Below are 27,815 nucleotides of genomic sequence, written 5' to 3'. Positions count from 1 at the left end.
GATTTTCCAAAGCACAATGGTATGTTTCCAATGATTATTTCTATTTGCAGCACTGTATTAGATAGGGAGACCCAACCTTCAAGATAAATAGTTTGGAACAGAAAAGAGAAGAGAAGAGAAGAGAAGAGAAGAGAAGAGAAGAGAAGAGGGACGGAGGGAGGGAGGAGGGGAGGGGAGGGGAGTTCACCAGGTAGCATATGGCTCACCTCTTGTTTAGATAACGTTGAACTATTAGGACCAATATAGGCTTTGGTGTAGCATTGACTTACTATAGTTCCCTGCTCAAAATGAATTGGATCTGGATGCATCATAAACAGCCATTAAGATAAAATAAAATGAAAATAAATATCAAGGTCAAAACAGATGTTTGTGATCAGTCTAAAGACCATACATCCTTCTAACTAATTCTCCTTTCTGTTTATTGTGAGCATATATAGCAGCTTAAACTTCATTCATAAGCTTTCATGGTATGTAAAAAGAGGAGTGCCTATGTCTTAAAGGAGGTGAATAGTACACTATATTTCCTAACACAGCACTGCATGAAAAAATCCGACTTGGTTTTGTATAGTCTCATGACATCACTGAGAAGTCCAGCTTCCTGCCAATTATTCCACAATACCAAAATAATTGGAAGTGATATCACCAAAATAACATGCTGTTCTGGTTTCATGTTTATAAATTTAGAGAAACAGAAACAGTTGTTCCTACTTTGCTCAAAGAGTATCATTCATTCTTTCTTTCCTGTTCCCACTGGCCTATGCAATATTTTGCTCTCTCTATGGCTTCTGGTAATTAATGGTATGTATGTGGCAATTAAAATTGCACATATAAATCAAAACATTAAAAATCATTTCCTGTAATACAAAGTATTACTTGTTATAAACAACTGATTCATGCAAAGATTTTGAAATTCAGTACAATATCTTCAATAAACATAAATGATTTTTATCATTAGCAAAATGTCTACCAGATGGGAACATGCAAAGTAAGTTTTAGCTAAAAAAGCTGTATTTGCATAGGGTGGTGTTTTCTGTCAATTGCTGTGAAAAAACGAAAGACATTTTGATTCATGCCAAAAAGGGCAAGCAATTTGGGGAGTGGGTGGGTGGAGTGGGTGTTAACATTGGCAGTTGGTGTTACTCAGGGCAGATATGTTTATACTCTCAACAACCAACAATTGTCCAACTTCCAGGATGAAAACCTATGCATAGACTGGAAACAGTTCCAGATCGGTGGGATCTGAGGCACAAAAACGTGAGATGGAATAAGATATACATGAATAGTATTTAGGCAAAGACAATCAACTTCTGATTTAAAAATCTGAGCAATTTTCTTGAACAATTAGCAGGCAAATTCAAAATATCGGAGACTGTGCAACAGACTAGAATCTCTTAAGGGTATTGTTTTCTGCTTGATTGTTTGTCTGCTGTCAATCCCTGCTTATCTGGGTGTAGGCTGCCAGAGAGGGTGTGTTTGGGTCTTTTTGTTTCCTTCTTAGCTTTTTTATTGTTTTTATACAATAATAATATTATTGCAATGTATATTACAATATATATTAAAATATATGTAGTACAAAATACTGTATATTAAAATATAGTAATAAAATATTAATGCAATAAAAATAATACAATAACATATTATTACAATGTATTACAATGTATATTACAGTGTATTAAGAAAAATATTAAGACACTAAAATAATACAATAAAATATTATTTTATATAATCAAAAAGCTAAGAAGGAAACAAAAACACACCTCTCTGGCAGCCTACACCCAGATAAGCAGGGATTAACACCAGACAATCAATCAAGCAGAAAACAATACCCTTAAGAGATTCTAGCCTGTTCCTAATCAAGGAACTGTGTGAAATGTCCCCTGTGCAAGCACCGAGTCATGTCTGACCCTTTGGGGGGAGGCTACTTTCGCAACATTTTCTTGACAGACTGTAGCGGGGTGGTTTGCCATTGCCTTCCCCAGTCATCACCTCCCCATCAAGCTGGGTGCTCATTTTACCCACCTCGGAAGGGTGGAAGGCTGAGTCGACCTGAGCCGCCTACCCGAGAATCCAGCTTCTGCTGGGATTGAACCCTTGTCATGGGGAGTTTCGGTTGCAATACCGCTGCCTACCACTCTGTGCTACATGAAGCATATAATCAAGGAACTACCAAGGAGGAAACTGGCAGGGCAAGCTACTGTATATAAGCAGGAAACAAATCTCACACTCACTAGCACTGATGATGTTACCTAGATGGGCAATGAAGCATCTGCAAGCAAATAACCAAGCTCAGAGACCATCAAGGACTCCATGACGGATCCTTCTGCCTCTATGCTCAGTACGTGGAACATCTATTTTGAGTGTCTGAATGTTGGGGATGGAAGCGCTTGCTGTTTCAAGCCTTAATGAATGGGAATTTGCCATTCCCAGTGGTACTATTAGAAAGCCAGTTTGGTGTAGTGGTTAAGGCATCAGGCTGGAAACCGGGAGACTGAGAGTTCTAGTGCTGCTTTAGACAGAAAGCCAGCTGGGTGACCTTGGGCCAGTCACTCTCTCTCAGCCCTAGGAAGGAGGCAGTGGCAAATCATTTCTGAAATCTTGGCAAGAAAACTGCAGGGACTTGTCCAGGCAGTTGCCAGGAGTCAACACTGATTTGAAGGTACACACACACGCACACACAGAGTTGTATTAAGAATTAAGAAGAAACTTCATGTGAACATTGTGTAAGACAGTGGTTTCTGTGAATCTTCAAATGCTGTGTCTATATTCATGGGTTTCCAGGATACAGGTCATGCATTTTGTTTATACAACTGAGTTTGCTTACCCAACTGAGTTTCAGAGAATGCTGAATTGTCAATTGTTATCAACACAAACAAGAAAACTAAAATTGTTTTGTTGTCACACCATTACTGACTTGACAGGATTGTTTGCAGATCCTTCTATAAAGAATAGAGATTACAATTCTTCTTCCAAATAACAATTTGGCTATTGTTTATATCAGTCTTCTCTCCAGATGTTTGGGAATTCTCAGGGCTGGGAAGAATGCCAAGCATCAGATACTGATGTTGCCTTATCCGTATCAGCAACTGAGGGGAGGGAACATCTCTCTCTGCCTAACATTTTCCAGTAAATGTTATTTTTCAAGAATGGATAGAATTATCTTCACTTTTCTACACTATGTATGCTTCTAAAAATTCTCTGCCATGTCTTCCCATTTTGCTTTTCTAAACTAAAAAGCTCCAGTGGTGGAAGCATTTCTATGGGTTGCATTTCATTTAAAAAGATAAACATTTTCAGAGCAGGGGAAAAAAAGTATTTAGCACTTAAAAGCTATGATATGTGCTCGTTGCTTTAAACATGCATACATAATTACAAAAACATTTTGAGATATGGTAACAATTTCCAGTGTTGAACATACAAACATCTATGCTGGATGAAATTGGCATTCCATCTTATTTCCACAATGGCCAGTTAGCTGCTTCTGAGAAGTTTGCACAAAGACAATCAGCTTCTTCTCCTTTGCTTCAGCAACTCGTATTAGAAACACAGTCTCTGAAAGTGGTATTTTCTTTGAGCTATCATGATCCTGTCTTCTTTCCTGAATTTGTATAATTCCTTTTGACCCACCTAAGGTAGTGGCCGTTGCCTTACTTCCAGAGATTGGTTTCTATCCAGTATGTAAACTGACCAAGGGACTAAAGTATCTTCCTATAAAGCATTCCAACAGGCCCTTTTTCCTAAGGGTCAAGATACCATTTTGATGTGAAGTAGCTAGGAAGCATTTCAGTACAGATGCACCATCAGTTTACAGTGTATCAGTGCCTTATGATATTGGCCACTGTTTTTTTAACCTGTATCCTAAATAATTCCCAAATTAAGTAATATTTTCTACTGATTTCAGTACAGATTCACTGTCCTCTACTGAAACTGTGGGAACTGAAAATGTTACTTTGAAGAACCCATGGATTCTATTTAGAAACATACTTTTCTTTCACAAAAATACATGATCAACTGGATGATAAATGTGTGCTTTGAAAGTCTGGGATTCAAGTGCTTAGAAGTCAAGATTTTGTGTAGAGTGGCCTCTTTTAAAAAGCAGCAATTGTGCCTACAGGTAGTCCTCGTTTAGCTACCACAATTGGGACCAGCAACTCAGTTGTTAAGCAAAATGGTCACTAAATGAAACCACAACTGTGCTTCCAGTCTTGCTTCAGCTTTCCTTTGCTTTACAGACCTGCAAAGATCATAAATGTGAGGACTGGTCACAAAGTTATTTTTTCATCGTCATAACTGCAAATGGTCGCTATCTCAGGCAGTCACTAAACAAGGACTACCTCTATTAAATGTTCTGATGGAATTAGAGGGATGCATTTTTATATTTTCATAACTCTGCTTCTACTGGGTTAAAGTAGTAGCAGTCCTTTAGTGGTCTTTGACTTTAAATCAATAAAAGTCCTAAAACACTGCCTATGGCTATCATGCTTTTATAATACTGGGAATTAAAAGAGAAAGATGAGTAGGACATCTGCTGGCAATGCATTGTAAGTAGAGATGCTTAAATCTACTTCACTTTTAGTTACATATTTCCTTCTTGTTATCTGTGAAAATGTGTGCATCTAGATATCTATATATTAAATAATGCTTAATAAAAAGCCTTGTCACCACATGAAGTTCTTTAGACAGCTATTATTATGGGCAACTGCATAAAGATGCATGTCAATATCTGAGTGCAAAAGAGCATACATTTGTAGTAGTTAATTGCTTTAGAAAACGTAGGTATTAAAAGAACTTCATTTCAGAGGAATAACTGAATAAAAATGCATATTCCAGGAAAAGGTCTACACAAGTAAATGTATAAATGTAAATTTTCTTGTTTAAAAAAATACAAAGGAAAGTTGATAAAATTAATAATAAATATATGGAAATGAACCAAATTTAATCTACATGTTCCTGACCAAAAAAGATTTCTTCAGGTGGCAGTCTTACAATCTGTCAGTCAGCTTCCAATGTACAGGCATAATGCTCCACACATCAAGGAGATCCATCTGTGCAGCACATTGATTCCTCCATGTCAGTTTTCATTCTGCCACCACATTCATTCTGGAAAGGGACATCTCTTCACTGTTGTGGCTTTTTAATAGCCAACATATAGAGCTTTTGCACCTTTCCAAATTATGCTTTCCCTTGGCTGGGCTCTGTACATCTGTTTTCTCGGGATCATCCACTCTCTCTGAAGGAAAAAGACCTTCTTTTTTTTGGCTGCTGGACTTCCCCGTTCACTGGTAGCTGCAGAACTGCCCAGACACTTGTCTCCTCTCATCTCCCCCACATCTGTGTCAAGGTTGCCACTTTCCTGGCCACTCTGCTGACACTGTTGGGGGAGAGGCTCAAATGGGAGGAACAGGAAGGAGCGCGCGTGCCTGCAGTTTTGTCAAGCAGCCTGCTCTTCCACAAGGTCACAGTTCTCTTCTGCAACATCTTCTACCATTATTCTAACCACTTCTGCTCACTCCACATACTGTAACTCTTCTATGATTTGCCAAGTCCTGTGCAAGGGCCAATAGGGGAACCCAAACTGCCTAAGAGCGAGAATAATTTATTTTAAGATACTGGAAAAGACAGAGCAAAACAGAACAAAACCAAACCAGTATTGCTGATGTTTAATTTAGTTTAGTCTAGTTTAGATGGAACAATTTAATGGGATACTTAAGATTCCTGCCACATGATTCTGGTCTTCTGCTTTCCCTCTTATGTGGGGACTCATAGAATATACCAAACTGCAAGTCACAGACTATTTTGCAAACTCACATATTGGTTGTATTTACATGATCCATTTAACCATAATTAGTCACAGTTTACTCAATCCTTTTCTTAGGTTCACATGACATGCTTAACCATACACTAACCACATCCTGTCCAATCACTATTCAATAAAACAATAAAACAAGGACCAATGTTTTGCAGTTATATCTAGATAAAAATATAAATTAAATACAAACTTACTTACGTAAGGTAAAGAAATGTAAGGAAAAAAGCAAACAATTCAGCAGTACAATAATTTAAGTATCACTTGCAGCTAAAAAATAATGCAACACACTAATAAAGCAACATTAGGACTAAAAACAGATAGTAAATCATTAAATTATCCCCAAAACTTTAACTTGCTGTTGAAAAGGTTACAATGCAAGTGACAGGAAAATCCCTTTGGTGGGAGGCATTTCATAGAAAGGATGTTACCACTGGAAAAGTCTCTCTATTGTAGCTACCATCTGTCTACAATTGGGAGGGTTCCAGGGAGAGCTATTTTCAAAGAGTAAATACAGGAGGAGAAGTTTTTTGGGGGTAATTTTGCCCCTAGGTGTATAGAATAAGATCTTTAAGAATTTGAAGATGAAATCAGTACTTTGATAATGGTGACAGATTGCAAAGCGTAGCCATAATGTGATTGCAGTGACCACACCACTTTTACTGGTCTAGCTGCTGTTTCAGACCAGCTGAATTTTCTGGACCATTTTCAAGTATATTGTAATCCAAGTAGTAAGCTAACAGACAATAGGTCACTATTACTCTGTCCAAGTAAGTACATAAAGTGGACTTTCTACCTATACTGATAAAAAATGAATAGTGACACTAAGGCCACCTGTTCCTTTAGGAACAAAGATGGATGTTAAAAATAAATGCTGTGTATACACACAAAGGGTTAGGGGTCTCTATATCACTTTTTATTTGCTTTCGGCAAGGTCTTAACATTCTTGTATTCTTCTCTTGTGCATTTGTTCATTGTGATTTGAAGTGTTCCAATCAGGCAATTTTGGTGCTTTTAATAGAAGAAAAACACACATCCAACAGAAGTTGGTGAACACATATTCAACAATTTCAATGATGGTAATCATACTGGCTCCACAAAATAAGCCCAGTTGGCCACCAATATCAGCTGCAATGAAAACAAGAAAATTATCAGTCTGGGTTTTTTTTGAAGTGCAATTCCATCCATATTTAATTGGAAATAACATCTACAGAAATCAATATGATTTAATATTGTATATTAACAACTCGATATCATCTGCACAGGGTATATCTGGATTGTGTGCAATTTATAGTTCAGAATGAAAATACATGCCAGCTGGCCATTTCCTCCATATTGACATGGGTAACTAACATTGAGATATAATACTTGTGCTTCAATTCTATGTACATATTTGATATCAATGAGACCAAAACATGATAAAAGCTTATTCGCTGTAGGTCTGTGGGTTTTATATATTTTGCTTATCCTTATATTCTCATCTATTTTTACATTAGAGTTGTATATAGACAAATTGAAATAAATTAAGAACAATAAAGTTAATTATATATTATTTAGCCTTATCTAAACCAGCAATAACACACATAAAATGTAATTCTAGAATACTTACCTAATAGTTCTGATATACTCAGTGCCTTCTGCTGCTGGGTCATTTTGTAATTCAGATTGTGATATTTAATGTCAATATATACAAGATTAAGCCTAAGGGTTATAAAGACATTGTTGTTGTTGTTGTTGTTGTTGTTGTCAATTTAGCTATGCTTTTTTTTCTAGGCATGGAAAAAGAATCAATTAATAGCCGACAGCACACTGTTTCTCCTATGATTTATTAGTGGCCTTTTATACCCTCTTTTGCCCAGTTCAGATCATGGGAAGTCTGTGAATGGAGAGGAAAATTTTAAGCATTAACAAAGTAGGCAAGGAGACAAATAACTTGGATCAGGATATTGATGATGATGATGATGATGATGCTTTACACAAAGTACAGCATCAGCCCAAGACATTTTGCTGCCTGGATGGATCAACTTCTCCATATTGCCCCAATCCAGGTCTATATTATCAAAATTAAGCAAGTTTTGGATATGAGTATCTCACAAGCATCTCTCCCTAATCTGGCAGTAGAAACAAAATAATCAGTGAAATATCTATAATAACTTCCTGAGGATGATAGGCTTGATTAGCATAATGGTGGGTCTCAGCCAGGCTCAGCGTTTTAATTAAAATGAAAAGATAGTATCTGGCATGGAGTGTTATTCACTGAAAATTGGTTGTTAAAATGCAAGAATTGTGTTTCTAATTCCTAACATTTTTTCCTAAATTTTGAGTTCAGAGCCATTACACTTATTTTTGTCGATGTAGTGAAGCTTGCCTTAGGCAATACAAAGTTGTCTACTGCTTTTATCTTTTATATGTTTTGCCATCAGTGACTGGGAGAATTAATAATATCTCCTAACAAGAGTGCTTATGTATATGTTCAGACACTGAAATTACGGTCATCCATGCACTCTTGAAATTATATGTATGTATGGACATACACATGTCTTCAATTTACATGGACACTCATTTTGCCATAGCAATCTAGGTGGCCAACAACCTATAAAAACACAACATTTCAAAACAACATTTGAAAACCTATGAAAGCAGCCAAAGTAAAAATCCAATCTATAATAAATTCAAATCACAACACACAGGTTCCAGCTAATTACTCAACCTCAAGCCTAGGAACATATCTATGTATTCAACGCTTTCTGAAAAGCTGGCAGTGTCAGGACCAATCAGATCTCAGGGGTAGGGTATTCCAAACTGCAGGTGCTGTGATAGAAAAGGCCTGTTTTCTGGGTCCTGCCAGATAGCATTCTTTAATCAGCAGGACCTTCAGCATCCCTGGATCTAATTGGATGGTAGAAGCAATCAGAGAGAGGTAGTCCCACAAATCACCTGGCCCCATGCCATGCAAGGTTGATAGGTGACAACCTGTACCTTGAACAATACCTGGAAGCATACTGGGAGCCAGTGCAGCTCACAGAGCAGGGTATAACTTGCCTGTGCTGCCACATTCTGGATCAGTTGCAACTTCTGGATGCTCTTTAAGGGCAGCCCCATGTAGAGCGCATTGTAAGGAGGTGACCAAATCATGAGTGACCATGAACAGCACCTCTCAGTCCAGGAAAGAGTGCAATTGACAAAACACAGTTGTGCAAAAGCCCTCCTTGCAACATTTGCCACCTGCTACCTAAACTGAAGCTATGAATCCAGGAGGACCTCCAAATTGTGCACTAGTTTGGAACAGTGCAACTCCATTCAGAACTAGAGATGGAAACTCCCTGGCTGTGGGAACACCTAAAATGCTATATTAATCAACTTCGGAGAACAGAGCTACTTTACTTTGATCACAAATTACCAGGACCAGTCCCAGTATGCAAACAACCAATATCACAAAATCTCTAGGATGGTAGCTAAATTCTGTGTCAGAGCAATGGTGATCAGAAGCCATTGGGTCTAAACACAATACAGGTATGCTTAATTCCAGCTGTTAATAGACTTTTTAGCCTAGATATTTTGTATTTTAACACTGTTTTCTTTCTTTCTTTTTTGTTCTTCAACTGTAGATTCTTAATAATAAAAAGGTTGCCTAATTTTTGCCTAGCTCTGAAAATTTAGGATTCATTAATGCAACCATTTCTTTCTTCACTAACATTTTCTCTTCAGAACACTTTGTCTTACAATTACTTAATGACTTTCCTAATGGACCCCATTTTTTATGACTGCTGATGCAATAGAGATGCTACTATTCTACACCTATGGCACACAGCTGTATTATAGATGAATCTGCCTTTTTACTTTTTTTTTAATCAATGGATGACAATTAGATGACCATTTATAATGTTTGCTCATTAATATGTTTGCTAGGTTCCTGTTGGTTAACTACTTGGGAACAGAAACATTTTCCTGTAATTTGTCAAGCTTCACTGAGTAATTGCAAGATAGAGCTCCATTTGTGGATAATCAAATTAAATAAAAATGTTGGTATGAAATTCAGTCTGCAAAGAAGATCCTTGGCACTCCTGTTTTTGATATAAAGCAGATAGAGCTTTGATCACAACAGTGACCCTGGAGGATTCTTTATCTAGAATGGTTTTTACTACTCTTCCCTCTCCATAGTCCCCACACTAAATTTCATCTTCTGAATAAAACATACAGCTGTCTGCACAGCACTTAATTGTCTGCTTCTAGCAGAATTAACAGTACCTGGATGACAACAGTAATTTAGAATGCAACAGTGGGACTGAGGTGGGGAAAGAGTTAAACATTTATCTTCCAAAGCACCTAATTCTAACACAAATTGTGGCAAAAAAAAAGTAGGGGGGGGGGTTTGGACTACACTCATTCCAAGGACCATCAGATCATTTAGCCTAGCCTAAAATATTACCAACATATGGTATCCAGAGAATAAGGAAGAGATGGAGACATTTATTGACATCCGCTTCTTTCTTCCACTGGAGCTTCCAGAGTCAGAGCACACTGAGAAAGGAGTGGGATTGCATTGCCAGGTGACATCACAGTCATGATAAGGGAGAAGATTTAAGGAGACTTTATCTACATACGAAACAATTTCAATGCCTTCATATTAAAACAAGAGTAATGATGCTCTTGAGTCACATTCAAATCCTAGTGACTACATGGAAGCAGCTTTCTAGACCAAGATTGAAGTGGTTTGCCATTACCTTTGACTGGGTCCTTTTTTATTTCTCTGGTGTCCTCCCATATAAGTACTAAGCAGGCCAAGGTCAGCTTAGTTTTGGGGCCCAACTGGATTAGGCAGGTGCTGCACACTGAGTGAAACTAAACCTGAAATCGGCTTGACCATACAATAAAAAGAAAAATACCTAATGTATTCTGGTTTCTTCTTTAGCTTTGCAGATAGAAATTTCAGGGCTTTTTCACTTGCAAATGTAGAATAGGAGATGGTGACTGGGTAATCTGTTTCTTCACATGGTACTGGACATGTAGAATTATGTGTTCCTCCTGTACATAATCCCATGAATTCTGTTTTATCTAAAATGGAAAAAAATAATTACACACACACACACACTAAATTAGGGTCTGGTTTATCTACTTAGATAGTATATATTCTTTGGATAAGATGTTTTATCCAATGCAAGATTTTTACTTGAAGTGAATATTAATTAATTAATATATAATTAACAGGGCAAATTAAAGGCTTTTTATACATGTTTTTAAGGAGAAGTGTTATTATTCTGGATTATACTTCCTGATGGAATTGTTTCCCATACTGGCTGGAGGTGAATAGAACCTGGATTCCAATGGGGGTCTATTCATTTATAAAGCTAATATTGGTATTCTTTATTACGTGCACCCAGTCCTAATTCTAAGCTGAAAAAATTGAAACTATTTTGAGAAAACTAAGATATTTTATGTATCTGAGCCATTTATATCAATAAAATATTTACTGATGTCCAACTTCACTTGTTTCATTTTTATACTTTGCAACCCAGCAGAACAAAATCAGGTAAAGGGGCTCAAGTTTCTGTATGGCTATCAACAAGTTCACTCTCAAAAACCTAAGTGGAATAGGGCCAAATCTGGTATGATGGGAGAAGTTAGCAAAATTAATTAGTTCCAAAACCGAAGGGGTCCTATTTGGGACTATGGAGAAAAACACACCAGAAAAAAATTCTCCCAGTGAATCTGTAGGGAGAGGCAGTTGCACAACTTCTCAGAATGTTGCCAAACTCTCCATTCCAAATAGCTATACATACTGGTCACAGGACCTACAGCACAGCATATGGAGCCCACCATGTGCCGTCCAGTCTGTGCCTACAGACATGTACACATAGAACATACTATTTCTATTCAAAGAAGAAAATACAGAGGTTTCTTTTGGCCACTGCTGGTAAAAGGTTTGGAAGAATTCAAGAAGCCACACCCTGTATGTTTTCCTTAATTTGTTATTCCCATCAATGTAACATGCTAGAATCTTGTTGACTTTTCGTCTAATCCTTCTTATTCTATCTTGACAATGATCCTGCCTTTGTATGATTGGGATATGCATATAGTTAGGAACATCCTGTGTTACATCCTAGTATTACATCTTACTGAACCTCAGCAGCATTGGTGCAGGAACTCAGATCGTGTACAGTCATTCAGCCAGTGGCCAATCTTATCATCTCCACATCACAGTGATCTGACTAGGTGCAATCTGGGTCAACTACAGTGGGATTTATGAGCCAGTTTTGAGTTTTGTGATACTTGTTTACTGATTATACTCACACAGTGTAGGAGAAACACAGCCGTAATATTTTTCCAAGTCACATTCTGTGCCATTTCCTTTTCAACAGATGCATGGGACAGTTGCGGTAAATGAAAATGAGAAATATAAACAAAAATATGAACAGCATATTCAAACCTACATTTCCACTCATCTAACAATTCAGCTTTATTTCCTCTCACAGGGTGGATATAATATCTCTCTCTGTAGGAGAAAGAAAGAAAGAAAGAGAGTAACAGTATTTCTATTAACCTATTCTATTGATGTATCAAATGGCAATTTCAGCCATTCTTCCCAGTACTGATGTCACCTTTTAAGTTTTGCCTGGAAGTGTTATGTAGAGAAAGTCTGTATGTGAGGCAAATTCCAGAATGCCCACTCTCCCTCCCATAAACAGAGGCACCCCTAGACTTAAGTGTTGCATTCATTGCTGTATATCATAACCTGTATATTTCTGTTTTGAGGCTCACCTGTTTTTATTTTAATTTAAATATGTTGTAACTTCTACTCTGGACATCTTGATAACCTTTTTCTCCAGTCATGATTCCTACAGTATTACTGGATTTTTTAAATTCCCACCCCTTTGTAAAATAAGAAGAACATCTGTCAAGGTGCACCTGGTAGCATAAAAGGTAAACATCCACAATGCTTTTGTATAAGCTGACCCTTGCATTCTTGTTGACACCCATAGGTACTATAGATCTGGTGATGCCGAAGCTTAATATTTGGGTTGCATTCTCCCCAAGGGTATTCTTGAATAATTGTCTGAAATGAAAAAAAGAAAAAAAGGGGAAGAAGAGTCCCATGCTGTGTTTAGAAAATAACATCAATTTCAACTGTCAAGTGTTGACTGAACAGCTTTTTAAAAAATAATCCAGAAAAATAATAGCTGTAAAAGAAACATTTTCAGTGCAAACCATCTTCAAGTACAAAGACCTTTGGAAACCTGTTAACTGTCCTGCCACTTCTAACAGACTGAATTTTACTGCACTGTCCTTCTGGAAAACTAACTACATTTGTCCTAATCAAGGCATTGTTCACAAGCACAACTGAATATACTGGGAATTATATCCCTGTGTTGAAATAAATGAAAAAAACTGTAATTGGGACATGTGCATTTTGCTCTACAGCAGAATCAAAGTCCTATTTCAATGTAACTTTTAAAAATGCTGCTTTTTTATTCTTTCCATTCCCTAACCCTAACCCTAATTCTAACCCTATTTTTCCCTAGGTTTTATCTTAAAATGGTTCATTATCAGGACTGAATTAGATTTAATGATGCAGATCAAAGATTAACATTGCAGTTCTAAATCCTAAAGCTCTGTAATCTCTTTTAGACTTATTTGTCACAGCTATACAAAGGATATGTTCTATTATTTATTAGTTTAAACTATAAGAAACAAAATAACTTAATAAAAGGTGAACTCATTGAACCCCATTTTACATATCTAATGCTAATACTTACTTTTACCTGTTGGATTGCAGCATGGGCATGCATCCCCACTGGTGTAGAGACACCTAAACCATCAAATCGGGGAGGTTCTTTAGGTGAGTGGATTGCAAAGGTTATGCCAGCATCAACAAAACCAAGACTAGGATCATCAGTGAAGTGACCCTAATACGATTCATTAGAGAAAGATACAGTAAAATAGATGGGATAAGTTCCAGGTCAGTGATCTGTGAGTTGCTCTGATGCAAAATTATCTACCGCTATGATTAACTAAAACAACAACAACATAAAGTACATAGTTATGAGGCAGTTGCTATATTTTGTAATATGTCATTGATCATTGTTAATCATCCCTCAGCTATACCTTAGGTTAAGGTTGCAGTTCTATACACACTTACTTGACAGCAATCCCATTACATCTGAGCACTCATGCATTTTAAAATTATTATTTAAATTACCTCATTATTCTCTCAATATGAATATTTTTTATTACAGTCGCTGACCAGAATTGCAAATAAAAACAAATGTAAAATGTCCACAGTTTACATCTGAAGATTAGGTCTCTCTGACTACCATACAAACTACCATTCAGACTTCAGCTACTTGTATACATATCTCAGCATCTGGGCTGGAAAGTAGAAATGAAGTGAATGATGTTTCAGAATCACCCAAATAAGATAGGAACTGAAGGGCAATTAGACAATGGAGAAGATCCTGATGAAGAACACAGGTTAAAAACATGCAACCTACTGCTTTTATTGCTTTACCACCACAAGAGCAGATTCTCTCACCACAAGCATCTGGTAGACACCAATGTGTAATTAATGTATTTTTCATGAGGACATCATGGTACATATGATATCATTGGTGCCCCCTTGCTCCCATTGCTGGCACTCATGTCTCTCAGTGTATGGAATTTTCCTGAATTTTCCATGCCGCACTTTGGAAAGAAAGATACTGCATCTTGCTATTGAATATGCTCTTTTGTGTATAGGAGTTGCTAAGTTACAATAATATTAACTGGTTAAGGTGAGCAATTTATTTTATCCAAATATGACCAAAGACCAAGCTATTTGATATTCTGTATCATTAATTCTTGTTCAATGCTTGCTTCAGCATGCTCAAATCATAAACCTAAAGGTGATCCTGTTAAAAAACCACATGCTCAGAATTTAGCCTCTAAGGGATTGCACTGCGAAAATTGATAGGAATCCATCAGTGCTAAAGCAGCAAGTCCAGAAGGAGCTAGATTAAACTTTAACTAAAAATTAGAAACAATAGCCCAAATCCTCACCTCATATTGCAATAATGTAGCCTGAAGTCTTAAAATATCATTTGCTATGCATTTGAGTTTGGAAAATAGATCTTAAAAAACTTAATTGGACTATTTCTGAAAGGAGGAGACTAACATATAGTCCAGGTTGGGCTCCATAGAGTACTTAAGCAAGGCACCACTAGTCTGAAGGAAGCCTGGTAGTGCAGCAATAACCTGCTGGGTATTTTTGGACTTGTATTTGGTCTACTGTTTTGGGGCTCCAGAATGATGAAAAACAACTTCCAGATATTTGAAACATGAGACCTGTTCAATACCTGACCACATACAAACCAGCAATAATGTTTACATCTCTTCAGAAAAACTTTTTTTTTTTTTACTTTTGATGGCCAATTTCCATTTTATTATCAGGACATTTAATGTTCTCCTTAAACCAGTTTCAGTCTGGGACAAACGACAATGACATCCAGTTGAGCAGGATTGCTAGTTGTCTTAGGATCGTGGAAATCCTTTCCTGTCAGTCTCTACACTATGGAATTAATATAACACTTCAAGATTGATGAGTCAAAATGTTTTACTCCTCTTTTATTTCTGGAGTCTGAATCAATGCAGCTTTAAAATCCAGAAACAGTACATAAACTGGAACCCTAGGCCTGGAACTGTCCTTCCTAATTAGGAAGAATTAAACAATAAGTAAATCTGGATCATCCTTCATGAAAATTTACAGACTCATCTGTAATTAATTTCTCTCTTTCTAACTGATCCAATAATTTCCATAACAAATGTTCAACACACTGTCCACTAATTAATGTATGGAATACAACAGAGGTGGCAGCAACAAACCAACCATCATGGATATAAAAAGGCTAAGCAGTGTCAGAATCGGCTGAGTACTATTTGGAATTCCCAGGGCAAAGGGTTAGATAGGAGGTTTTTTAAAAAAAAAACACCAAGAAGAAGACAATGGCAACAACTTCATATAGTTGCCAAGAAGACTTAGACTATGTAGTTACCAGAAGCAGAACTCAAGTGGATGGAGATTTTACATTAGCATGTATGGGATTGCAATATAGAGCTGAAGCAATATTTCAGCATACTCAAACTTTGACAGCACTTAAAGGCAGTGTTATTGAGTTCAAAACTGTCTGACAAATTCATACAATTTGCCATTTCCCAATGTATACCCTCCAGGTGGGTTGAATTGCAATTCTCATCTCTTCTCATGTCATTACTCTCAACAAAATCACATTAAGACCTGCAGACTGGAAACGATAGGCATTGAATCATTCTAATACATCTGGGGCATCAATATAGAGAAAGCTATTAGAGAAAAATCATGTGTTTTGCTCTGTATGGCTGCTGGATCATCAGACAGAAGTGAAAGAGGAGAAAAAGGCATTTCATAGAAGCATAGAATTGGAAGGTATCTTGAGGGTAATCTAGTTAACCCCCCTGCTCATTGCAGGAAACCCATCCCATCCTGGACAAATGGCTGTCCAATCTTTTCCTGAAATCCTCCAGTGATGAAACACCCATAACTTCAGGAGGCAGACTGTTCCAATTAATAGCTCTCACAGTCAGGAAATTCCTCCTTATTTCAAGCTTGGATCTCTCCCTGTTAAACTTCCACCCATTGGTTATTGTCTTACCTTCTACTTTATAACATCTCTTCATGTATTGGAAGACTATTATCATGTCTCTACTTAGCTTTCTCTTCTTCAGGCTAAACCTACAAAATGTAACTGCTCTTCATAGGTTTTGTCCCAGTGGAGTTGCATCACTGGTTTAGCTCCCCCAAATTCAACTGTCCTGATTAAATTGGCCAGTGTTCCCTCCAGCCATCCAGTGGAAAAGCATAAAAAATGGCAGACAGCTTGTGCCCCTGACCCCAACCTTTGTTTTTGCCTTCCCGTGCTTGCTACCCATGGCAAGGAAATTATAGACAAATCAGTTCACTAACTAGTGGAATTGCAAAACTGTCACATTCAGGAGAATAACCCTACCTGTTTGACATCAAAAAGCAAACTCAGACCTCTTCCAGAAGTGCTAACTGTTCTTCTTGTAGGAAGGTTAATATGATTAAAAGTAAAGCAGTTCCCATATTCAGTAAAGACGTGCTCAAAGTCCTTCCATGAAGAAAAAAAGGAAATGAAAAAATGGAGTTAGTACTTTCTCACAGCAGTTGGAGCTTTCATGTTTTGCTGTTATCTGTGGCATTTTAGTACCATGGAAGTCAGTGATTGAAGAAGTTTGTACTGCACACAGTTTTGTAAGTATATTTTTAATTAAAAAATAATAATTTCAGCTCTGGCTAAAGGTCACTGTTGAAAGTAGGCAATCAAGGCAGGTCATCATGCATAGGCTTGAAGTTAGGTCCCATCAATGAAACCGATGGAGTTTTATTATGGAGTTTTCAGTCATAATGTTAGTTGCTTTTGTTCAGCATAAACAATGATATGGAATCTCCCCAGGCATAAGGGTATGGAAATGGTTAGTTATGAGCTCTTGAGTTTCAGTAATGATTACTATTTGACCTTTCTTGGTGGATGGGTGGGAATTAATTTTTAAAGTAAAACCCCAGTTTTAATTTGTGAATTAAAAACCCTAGTTTTTAATCTTTTTTGCTTCCATTCCCCACTAGCAACACATGGTTATGATGCATCTTTAGTCAATTTTTGTATTATATTCATTAGATAATTTTTATCTCAAGCAAACTGACCCGAGGAAAATTGGCACATATTTTCACATCTATTTTTGTACTCATATTTCATAGTGTTTCTCCCTAATATAATGAATGTTGTGTATATTTTAGTTAACCTACAATATATCTTCATAATATTTTAAAATACTTTATAGAATAAAGTATGTTCTGCTTTAAAAGGTAGATTTGGGACTGCAAATCTGTTTTACCATGAAAATATCATTTGCTTATTTATTTATTTATTTATTTATTTAAACATTTTATATAGCTGTCCGTCTCACAGCAGTGACTTAAAATCAACAAAATATAATACCAGCAAATAGAATCCCAAGTGATTACTACTACTGCTACTAATGATAATAATACACATATGCCCAGACCTTTCATTTGTATATAGACTTGGGAGAAGCAAATTAGGTATGTAGGTTCATATACAGGAAGGTCATGACAGAGAGGTCAGACTAAATGCGATCCCTGAGGAAGGTAATGGCAACCCACCCCAGTATTCTTGCCGTGAACACTAAATGGATCAGTACAACCAGAGATATGTCGGTATACCATCGGAAGATGAGACCCCCAGCTCGGAAGATGGTCAAAATGCTACTGGGGAGGAACAGAGGATGAGTTCAACTAGCCCCAGACATGATGATGCAGCTAGCTCAAAGCCAAAAGGACAGCTAGCGGCCAATGGTGCTGGTGGTGAATGGCGAATCCGATGTTCTAAGGATCAACACACCATTGGAACCTGGAATGTAAGATCTGTGAGCCAGGGCAAATTGGATGTGGTTATTGGGGAGATGTCAAGATTAAAGATAGACATTTTGGGCATCAGTGAACTGAAATGGACTGGAATGGGCCACTTCACATCAGATGAACACCATCTACTACTGTGGACAAGAGGACCACAGAAGAAATGGAGTAGCCTTCATAATTAATAATAAAGTGGCTAAAGCAGTGCTTGGATACAATCCAAAAAATGATAGAATGATCTCAATTCGAATTCAGGGCAAGCCATCTAACATCACAGTGATCCAAATATACGCCCCAACCGCAGATGCTGAAGAAGCTGAAGTAGAGCAGTTCTATGAGGATCTGCAGCACCTACTGGACAACACGCCTAAAAGAGATGTTATTTTCATCACGGGAGACTGGAATGCTAAGGTGGGCAGTCAGATGGCACCTGGAATTACAGGTAAGCGTGGCCTGGGAGAACAAAACGAAGCAGGACATAGGCTGCTAGAATTTTGCCAAGACAACTCACTCTGCATAACAAACACTCTCTTCCAACAACCTAAGAGACGGCTTTATACATGGACTTCACCAGATGGACAACACCGAAATCAGATTGACTACATCCTTTGCAGACAAAGGTGGCAGACATCTATACAGTCGGTAAAAACAAGACCTGGAGCTGACTGTAGTTCAGATCGCGAACTTCTTATTGCACAATTTAGGATCAGACTAAAGAGATTAGGGAAGACCTACAGATCAGCTAGATACGAGCTCACTAATATTCCTAAGGAATATGCAGTGGAGGTGAAGAATAGATTTAAGGGACTGGACTTAGTAGATAGGGTCCCGGAAGAACTCTGGACAGAAGTTCCCAACATTGTTCAGGAGGCAGCAACAAAATACATCCCAAAGAAAGAGAAAACCAAGAAGGCAAAATGGCTGTCTGCTGACACACTAGAAGTAGCCCAAGAAAGAAGGAAAGCAAAAGGCAACAGTGATAGGGGGAGATATGCCCAATTAAATGCAAAATTCCAGAGCTTAGCCAGAAGAGATAAGGAATTATTTTTAAACAAGCAATGCACGGAAGTGGAAGAAGACAATAGAATAGGAAGGACAAGAGACCTCTTCCAGAAAATTAGAAACCTTGGAGGAAAATTCCAGGCAAAAATGGGTATGATCAAAAACAAAGATGGCAAGGACCTAACAGAAGAAGAAGAGATCAAGAAAAGGTGGCAAGAATATACGGAAGATCGGTATAGGAAGGATAACAATATCGGGGATAGCTTTGACGGTGTGGTCAGTGGGCTAGAGCCAGACATCCTGAAGAGTGAGGTTGAATAGGCCTTAAGAAGCATTGCTAATAACAAGGCAGCAGGAGACGACAGCATCCCAGCTGAACTGTTCAAAATCTTGCAAGATGATGCTGTCAAGGTAATGCATGCTATATGCCAGCAAGTTTGGAAAAAAAAGAATGGCCATCAGACTGGAAAAAATCAACTTATATCCCCATACCAAAAAAGGGAAACACTAAAGAATGTTCAAACTATCGAACAGTGGCACTTATTTCACATGCCAGTAAGGTAATGCTCAAGATCCTGCAAGGTACCCTTCAGCAATTCATGGAGCGAGAATTTCCAGCTGTACAAGCTGGGTTTAGAAAAGGCAGAGGAACTAGGAACCAAATTGCCAATATCCGCTGGATAATGGAAAAAGCCAGGGAGTTTCAGAAAAACATCTCTTTCTGTTTTATTGACTATTCTAAAGCCTTTGACTGTGTGGACCATAACAAATTGTGGCAAGTTCTTAGTGGTATGGGGATACCAAGTCATCTTGTCTGCCTCCTGAAGAATCTGTATAACGACCAAGTAGCAACGGTAAGAACAGACCACGGAACAACGGACTGGTTTAAGATTGGGAAAGGTGTACGGCAGGGCTGTATACTCTCACCCTACCTATTCAACTTGTATGCAGAACACATCATGCGACAAGCTGGGCTGGAGGAATCCAAGGCTGGAGTTAAAATCACTGGAAGAAACTTTAACAATCTCAGATATGCAGATGATACCACTTTGATGGCTGAAAGCAAAGAGGAACTGAGGAGCCTTATGATGAAGGTGAAAGAAGAAAGTGCAAAAGCTGGCTTGCAGCTAAACCTCAAAAAAACCAAGATTATGGCAACCAGCTTGATTGATAACTGGCAAATAGAGGGAGAAAATGTAGAAGCACTGAAAAACTTTGTATTTCTAGGTGTGAAGATTACTGCAGATGCTGACTGCAGTCAGGAAATCAGAAGATGCTTAATCCTTGGGAGAAGAGCAATGACAAATCTTGATAAAATAGTTAAGAGCAGAGACATCACACTGACAACAAAGGCCCACATAGTTAAAGCAATGGTGTTCCCTGTAGTAACATATGGCTGTGAGACCTGGACCATAAGGAAGGCTGAGAGAAGGAAGATCGATGCTTTGGAACTGTGGTGTTGGAGGAAAATTCTGAGAGTGCTTTGGACTGCAAGAAGATCAAATCAGTCCATCCTCCAGGAAATTAAGCCAGACTGCTCACTTGAGGGAATGATATTAAAGGCAAAACTGAAATACTTTGGCCACATAATGAGAAGACAGGACACCCTGGAGAAGATGCTGATGCTAGGGAGAGTGGAGGGCAAAAGGAAAAGGGGCCGACCAAGGGCAAGGTGGATGGATGATATTCTAGAGGTGACGGACTCGTCCCTGGGGAAGCTGGGGATGTTGACGACCGACAGGAAGCTCTGGCGTGGGCTGGTCCATGAGGTCACGAAGAGTCTTAAGCGACTAAACAAATAAACAACAACAGGTTCATATAACAGTCTAAATCAAAATAATTTATCTTCATTCCTACCTTACAACTCAATAAGGACCATGTTATGTATTATATTTTTATATCCCAAGAAAGATGTGTTATTATGCATCTCTCTCTCTCTCTCTCTACACTCACACACACACACACACACACAGAGAGAGAGAGAGAGAGAGAGAGTATATAAATTGAAGAACTTATTTTTTGTTCATTCTTAAACTGTATAGCTCATGAATTCCTATTTAGCTAAAATAAATTAGAATTATTTCTTCTATTCAAGCACATGTAATTTGTTTCACTTTTATTTGAAGTACTACTTTAGTTGGGAATGTCTCTGTGCCCATATGGGAAAAAAAACCTTTTTAATATATGATTGGGTATATGATGGTATCAATATTTGCTTTGTGTTTCACTAATGTATACCTCAGGGCTGGCGATGGAGTTACCCAGGCTTATGGCTCTGGGGCACTTCAACCTGCTGTCCCTGGGGCATTCCTTGGAGGCAGCTCAGGAGTTCATGGCTACCGTGGCAGCCATGGGCCTGTTCCATATGATTCAGGACCCGACTCAAGACAGTGGCCTCACCCTGGACTTGGTTTTCTTGTCGGAGCAGTCGCCAGGCCCACAACTAGGGACTGTGTCACCCAGGGCAAACATGGATTCCATGCCCATTTTGGCAGCCCTCCAGCACTCATTTTGGTGCCCCCCCAGTGCTCATTTTGGCACCACCCCAGTGTGGCACCCAGGGCACATGGCCCGCTTGCACCCCCCAGTTGCAGCCCTGGCAGTGGCAATGTGATCTGAGGGTAGTGTTACAGCTGTTCCCATTGTCATGGTCAGATCACACCCTGGTGGACTTGAGTTTCTATGCTGCCCCCTGTTCGATTGGTCTGCCCCCAATGACTGATGGAACCAGCAGGGTTCCAGAGAGAGCTGGGGGCTATACTCGAGGATCTGCTGCATGGTCCAGTGGAGGTCCTGGCTGCTGTCTGGAATAGGGAGGCGGCTGGGGCCTTGGACAGGATCGTGCCTGTGCAGCCTCTCTTGGCCCATTGAACCCGACACTCCCCATGGTTTACGGAGGAGCTGAGGGTTCTGAAGAGGGTTAAGAGATGCCTAGAGTGCCGCTGGAGGTAGACAAAGACCGAATCCAACTGAACACAGGTTAGAACTGCTATTAAGGCCTACCTTGTGGCAATAAAAGTGGTGAAGCGTAAATACTTCTCTGCTCTTATTGTGTCCGCAAAATGCTGCCTGACGGCCCTGTTTAAAATCACTCAATCACTTTTGGGGAATGTGGGCCCAGCGACCCACCTACAGGACCATGCAAAGGAATTTGCTGAGCATCTGCAGAACAAAATCACTCAGATCTGCTCCAAGTTAGACTCTAAGCATGAGGCATGCTCTGGAGAGATACCGGAGGAACATACTTACCCAGTTATCTGGGAACAGTTTGATCCTGTTGGGCCCAAGGAAGTGGACAGGATCCTATGGACAGTAAATATCATCACATGTTATCTAAACCCATGCCCCTCCTGGCTGGTAAAAGTGGCTCAGGAGGTGACATGAGGTTGGGTCCAGGTGATGGTTAATACTTCCTTGAAAGAGGGGGTGTTCCCAGCTGCCTTTAAAGAGACGTTGGTGTACCCCCTCCTCAAGAAAACATCACTGGACCTTACTGTTCTGGACAATTTTCATCCAGTCTCCCACCTCCCCTTTTTGGGGAAAGTGGTTGAGAAAGTGGTGGCTTTACAGCTCCAGAGGGTCCTGGAGGAAATGGATTATCTAGACCCCTTTCAGTCAGGCTTCAGGCCTGGTTATGGGACAGAAATGGCATTGGTTGCACTTATGGATGATCTATGCAGGAGCGGGATGGAGGGAGCACATCCACCTTGCTCTTCTTGACTCTCAGCCGCTTTCCATAGTATCATTTTGGGGCAGCTCAGGGAGTTGGGGGTGGGTGGCATGGTTCTGCGCTGGTTTGCTTCCTTACTCCAGGGCTGGTCCTAATCGGTGGTGATAGGGCCCGAGAGGTTCGACCCTTGGCCCCTCCTTTGTGGGGTACCACAGGGTTCGGTTCTCTTTCCACTCCTTTTCAACATCTACATGAAACTTCTGGGTGAGATCATCCGTCACCATGGGCTGACGTATCATCAATATGCTGATGATACCCAATTATACATCTCTATCCCAAGTGAAGTAAGTGATGCTGTGACTTCCCTCTCTGTTTCTGGGAGCTGTAGGAGTCTGGATGGGGAACAACAGGCTTCAGCTGAACCCTGATAAGATGGACTGGCTGTGGGTTAATGGCTTTTCTGTATCTGGGACTTTGTCATTGTTGGTTCTGGATGGGGTTGCACTCCCCCAGACAGACCCGGTGCATAATCTGGGGGTCCTCGTGGACTCATGGCTCCTGCTCAAAGAGCAGGTGGCAGCTGTGGCCAGGAGATCCTTTGTGTAGCTTCATGCTGTGTACCAGTTACACCCTTTCCTGGATTGGGAGGCCCTTTGAACTGTCACTCATACCCTTGTTATCTCCCACATAGATGCTCTGTACATGGGGATACCCTTGAAAAGTATCCAAAAACTCCAGCTGGTCCAGAATGCAGCTGTGCGGGCTGTTTTGGGGGCCCCTAGAAGGCCACATGTAACACTGCTGCTGTGCAAGCTGCATTCGGTACCAGTTTGTTTCCGGGTCCAATTCAAGATGTTGGTTATCAACTTTAAAGCCCTACATGGCATGGGGCCAGGTTACATCAGCCCATCCCACCCTATCAAGCAGAGAGGGCATGCTATGGACCCGATCGGTAAGAGAATTTCATTTGGCGGGGTCCAGGAAGCAGGCCTTCTCTGCAGTAGCCCCTGCCCTGTGGAACACGCTGCCCCCAGAGGTGCATTTAGCCCCATCACTCCTGACCTTCTGGAGGAGCCTGAAGACCTGGCTCTACCTCTTCGCTTGGGGTGGAGAGGGGAGTAGCGCTGCATGGGGATGGCTGGTATCTTAGACCACTCCTCCCACATATGGACTGTATTGGATTCTCCTGCCACTTGGATTTTATTCTTATTCTTATTTTTTTAACATTTATTAGGAGTAATGATATATTTATATATCATATTTATCTTTTATGTATTTTATTATTTAATTTTTATCCAGCCTTTATTATTTTTATAAATAACTCAAGGCGGTGAACATACCTAATACTCCTTCCTCCTCCTCTTTTCCCCACAACAACCACTCTGTGAGGTGAGTTGGGCTGAGAGAGAGTGACTGGCCCAAGGTCACCCAGCCGGCTTTTGTGCCTAAGCCGGGACTAGAACTCACAGCCTCCTGGTTTCTAGCCCAGCACCTTAACCACTAGACCAAACTGGCTCTCTTTTATGCTCACTGTTTTAATTGATTATTTTATTGTAAACTGCCCAGAGTCCCCCAATGGGAGGATATGGGTGGGGACAAATTTAATAAATAAATAAAATAAATAAATACCTACACCTCTATGTATTGGTGAAACATTAGGCAAAAATCTCCAGCCTTGGGATATTAGTGTGTAGTATTACATGGCATTTTCTTTTATAATGGTGCATCATGATCTTTGCATATGATCTTTGCTGAAAATCAAAATATGCATTCTGACAGCTACATATGCATTGTCTTACCATGGTGGAAAGATGTCTTTCAGATTTCAAGCAATATTCTTTCAGACAATATTGTCTTTCAGATCATTAGATAAATGCTAAATTTATTTCAGCATTTGGATAATTCGCCATCAAAATATCTACTCATTTTTGATAAAAGCAAATATATACTGTATATACCATACATATATACATACATACACCTGTATATTATCCCACCTTTGTTATTTTATAAATAACTCAAGGTGGCAAGCATACCTAATACTCCTTCCTCCTCCTATTTTCTCCAGAACAACAATGAGTTGGGCTGAGAGAGAGTGACTGGCCCAAAGTCACCCAGCTGGCTTTCATGCCTAAGGTGGGATTAGAACTCACTGTCTCCTGGTTTCTAGCCTGGTGCCTTAACCACTAGACCAAACTGGATTGATTGATTGATTGATTCTTGGATTAAAAAATATTACCTTTGGATAGCATTGCTTCCCAAAAAATTCACAATTCAGCAATGTGCTGTTGTTGAGATAGAAACCATTATTTCTTGTAAATTCTTTGATGCTGAAATTCTGATTCCCATGAATAAAATCTTGTATTTCTTGGCTAAACTTATCAACAGTATTAAACATACGAAGAACTCCCGACACTATGCTCCACAGGAAGAAAATGATGCTCAGATTAGCTACTGCTTGAGTTTGGAACCTATGAGCATAAATCAGAAATGTAAATGTAAGTTTGGAATGCTTGAGTAGCCCAAGGCTGTCCATACCATTTTTTTTTCAAAGCAAAGATGAATTACACAGAGTTTATCTGACCTTACATGTGCTATAATATTGTGATCTATTACTCTTATATAAATGCATACTCTAAAATGCTAGAATTGATAGCCTTGATGCTTAAATTAATATAGAACACAAGGAAGAAAACAGTGCCTTACCTGTTCAGATTACAAAATGTTACAGCAGGGAACTCAATGTTTTCCACATACTGAACTACAACTGAGGTGGTGGTGGGCCAGCTGAAATAATTGATGAAACGACAACAGATCTGCCAGGCAACTAGGACAATGGCGCCCAGGACTACTATCATCCATAGGATCTTGCGTGTCTTGCTCTTTGTATGAACAATATTGTGCACCCCATGGAAGGAAGTAGAAGTTGCGAACTCATAATCATATTTCTTCCTTTCTTCCAAAGATGGTAGAGTCTTTCTTGTGAAATAGAGCCTGGCTTTTTCCAGAAATCCTTAACATTTATCAAATAATGAAAAAGGTCTTTGAGAATGGGTTCGGTAGGATAAAGGATACTGTTTGTAAAGCACCTACCTTAATGAAAATAATTTTCATTATTTTATGTATTTACTTTTGGTGTCTACATATTTGGCATGTGTCTCCAAACCAATATTAAGAAAAAAAGGAAGCACAGACTAGAGAGAAGGAGGCCATGCAAATGTTTTGCCAAAAAATAAATAAATCATGTGATCCTTATGAAAGATTCTCTGATGATAGTTTACACTGGTTTGTCTAAGTATCAGTCTACTTGGGATAGCATTTTTTACACAAAAAGTTATAAGAAGCAGTACAGAGACATTTTCCTATGAATCCAGTTATTTTCCTATTATTTCACCTCTCTTCATAATCTCCTTCTCATCTTGCAATCCAAGCCTGTGCATGATGAGTCAAATGTAAATGCCATATGGCATTTTTCTAAGTATATGAAAAATTGCAGCTGCAGTTTACCTACATATTGTACTCAAAAGAGTTAAATATTTAAGATATTTTTAACAAGACAAGTGTTTACAATTTTCATTATTTCCATAGAAAGGGAATAATGCTAAACAGTCCCCTCTAATATAACTAAGACAAGCCAACTCAGTGTAATAACTATCAAAGCGTACCTTTGCCATGAAAGCTCCTTAATTTTCTAAGCTTCTCCATTAGACAAATATTAGAAGATTCAAATCTAGAACACAGGCAGTTAATTGTTTTTATAACATCAGGAAAGGGGTGGGGATTATATTAAATATACAACAGGTGCAATTTGCCTGTCTCTGTTGCTACACTCATTTTATATATTTTTAAAGTACACAAGAAGGCCAAATGCATGAGCTTGAGCACACAAAATATCAGATAAAAAGGTGAGAGACACTTTTTAAAACTATAAATAATATTGTAATTAATGAATCAAATGTTAATTACTAGAACATCAGGCCAGAATGCAAAGATATATTTTGAGTGCAACTCGGTACTTTTGATCAAGCAATATGTTTTGTTTTTTCACTTTTTAAAAAAAACTTCTTAATGCAATTGAATAGAAAGCTTTGTGTGAATTACACTGCATTAACTGGCAGCCTTTCCTGTGAATGCAGAATGTTCACTGTTGTAATTAGTACACAGGTTACCAAATTGATTCACATACATTAGTCTTCACAGTATCTCCATGTCACAGTCCTATCAAAGAATCAGTAGAGTTTTATGGTTGGAAGTAATCTCCGTGTATTCTGATGAAGTTCAGAGTCTATTCATAAATATGTGTGTAGATGTACAATATGTGTAAAATCCAGTTATCAGGTGAAAACACACAGCAAATCTGAATAGATTTCTGATATTTTGCATAAACAGGCCTTTTTATTATACAAGAGGAAGCCAGACAGTATGCAGTGATATCACAATTGCTCTTCTTACTGCACAAAATAAACATAGGAAGGGAAGGGCAGTATTGCACTCTAAAATTCTCCCCTTTAATATCGGTGATTCATTAAAATTCATGTTGAAGATTACAACTTAATGAAAATAAAATTTGTTATTTATTCCACACAATTTACTTAATGAATCCAGCTGGCTTCCCTTTGATTTACTTATGAAATTTCACAAAGCTCAAACAATTAATCGAACATGAAAATTCATGACCTTGAATAACACTAGAGGGAGCTCAGTAACTAGCCTTTGGAAATTCACATTCATTCTGGGAAACCTAAAATGAGATGGTGATAATTTAGCATAATTCTGAGGAGTAGTAATTATTTGCAATAAATGTATCTTTTTACTGGAATCAGGATGGTGATGGGGAAAACTTTCGAAGTAATGAAAAGGAAGGATATGGCTTTGGC

At 38.8% G+C, this 27,815-nt stretch overlaps 1 protein-coding gene across 1 annotated transcript; it reads right to left on the bottom strand.

Moving 5' to 3' along the window:
• Positions 1-6,607: 6,607 nt before the first annotated feature.
• Positions 6,608-26,378, bottom strand: ASIC5 (acid sensing ion channel subunit family member 5). Its single transcript, XM_063310515.1, has 10 exons — positions 26,333-26,378; positions 25,645-25,951; positions 25,178-25,409; positions 16,819-16,941; positions 13,558-13,707; positions 12,710-12,857; positions 12,095-12,151; positions 10,690-10,858; positions 7,413-7,504; positions 6,608-6,931 (listed from the first exon to the last, which is right to left on the bottom strand). Exons 1-10 carry the CDS (start codon positions 26,376-26,378, stop codon positions 6,741-6,743), a joined length of 1,515 nt encoding a protein of 504 aa, XP_063166585.1. The 3' UTR covers positions 6,608-6,740.
• Between the last annotated feature and the right edge of the window lie 1,437 nt (positions 26,379-27,815).

This window comes from Candoia aspera, chromosome 8 (genome assembly GCF_035149785.1).
Source record: "Candoia aspera isolate rCanAsp1 chromosome 8, rCanAsp1.hap2, whole genome shotgun sequence".
NCBI classification, from domain to species: domain Eukaryota; kingdom Metazoa; phylum Chordata; class Lepidosauria; order Squamata; family Boidae; genus Candoia; species Candoia aspera.
The sequence above is the reverse complement of the archived record's forward strand: the minus strand, read 5'-3'. Positions and strand labels throughout refer to the sequence as shown.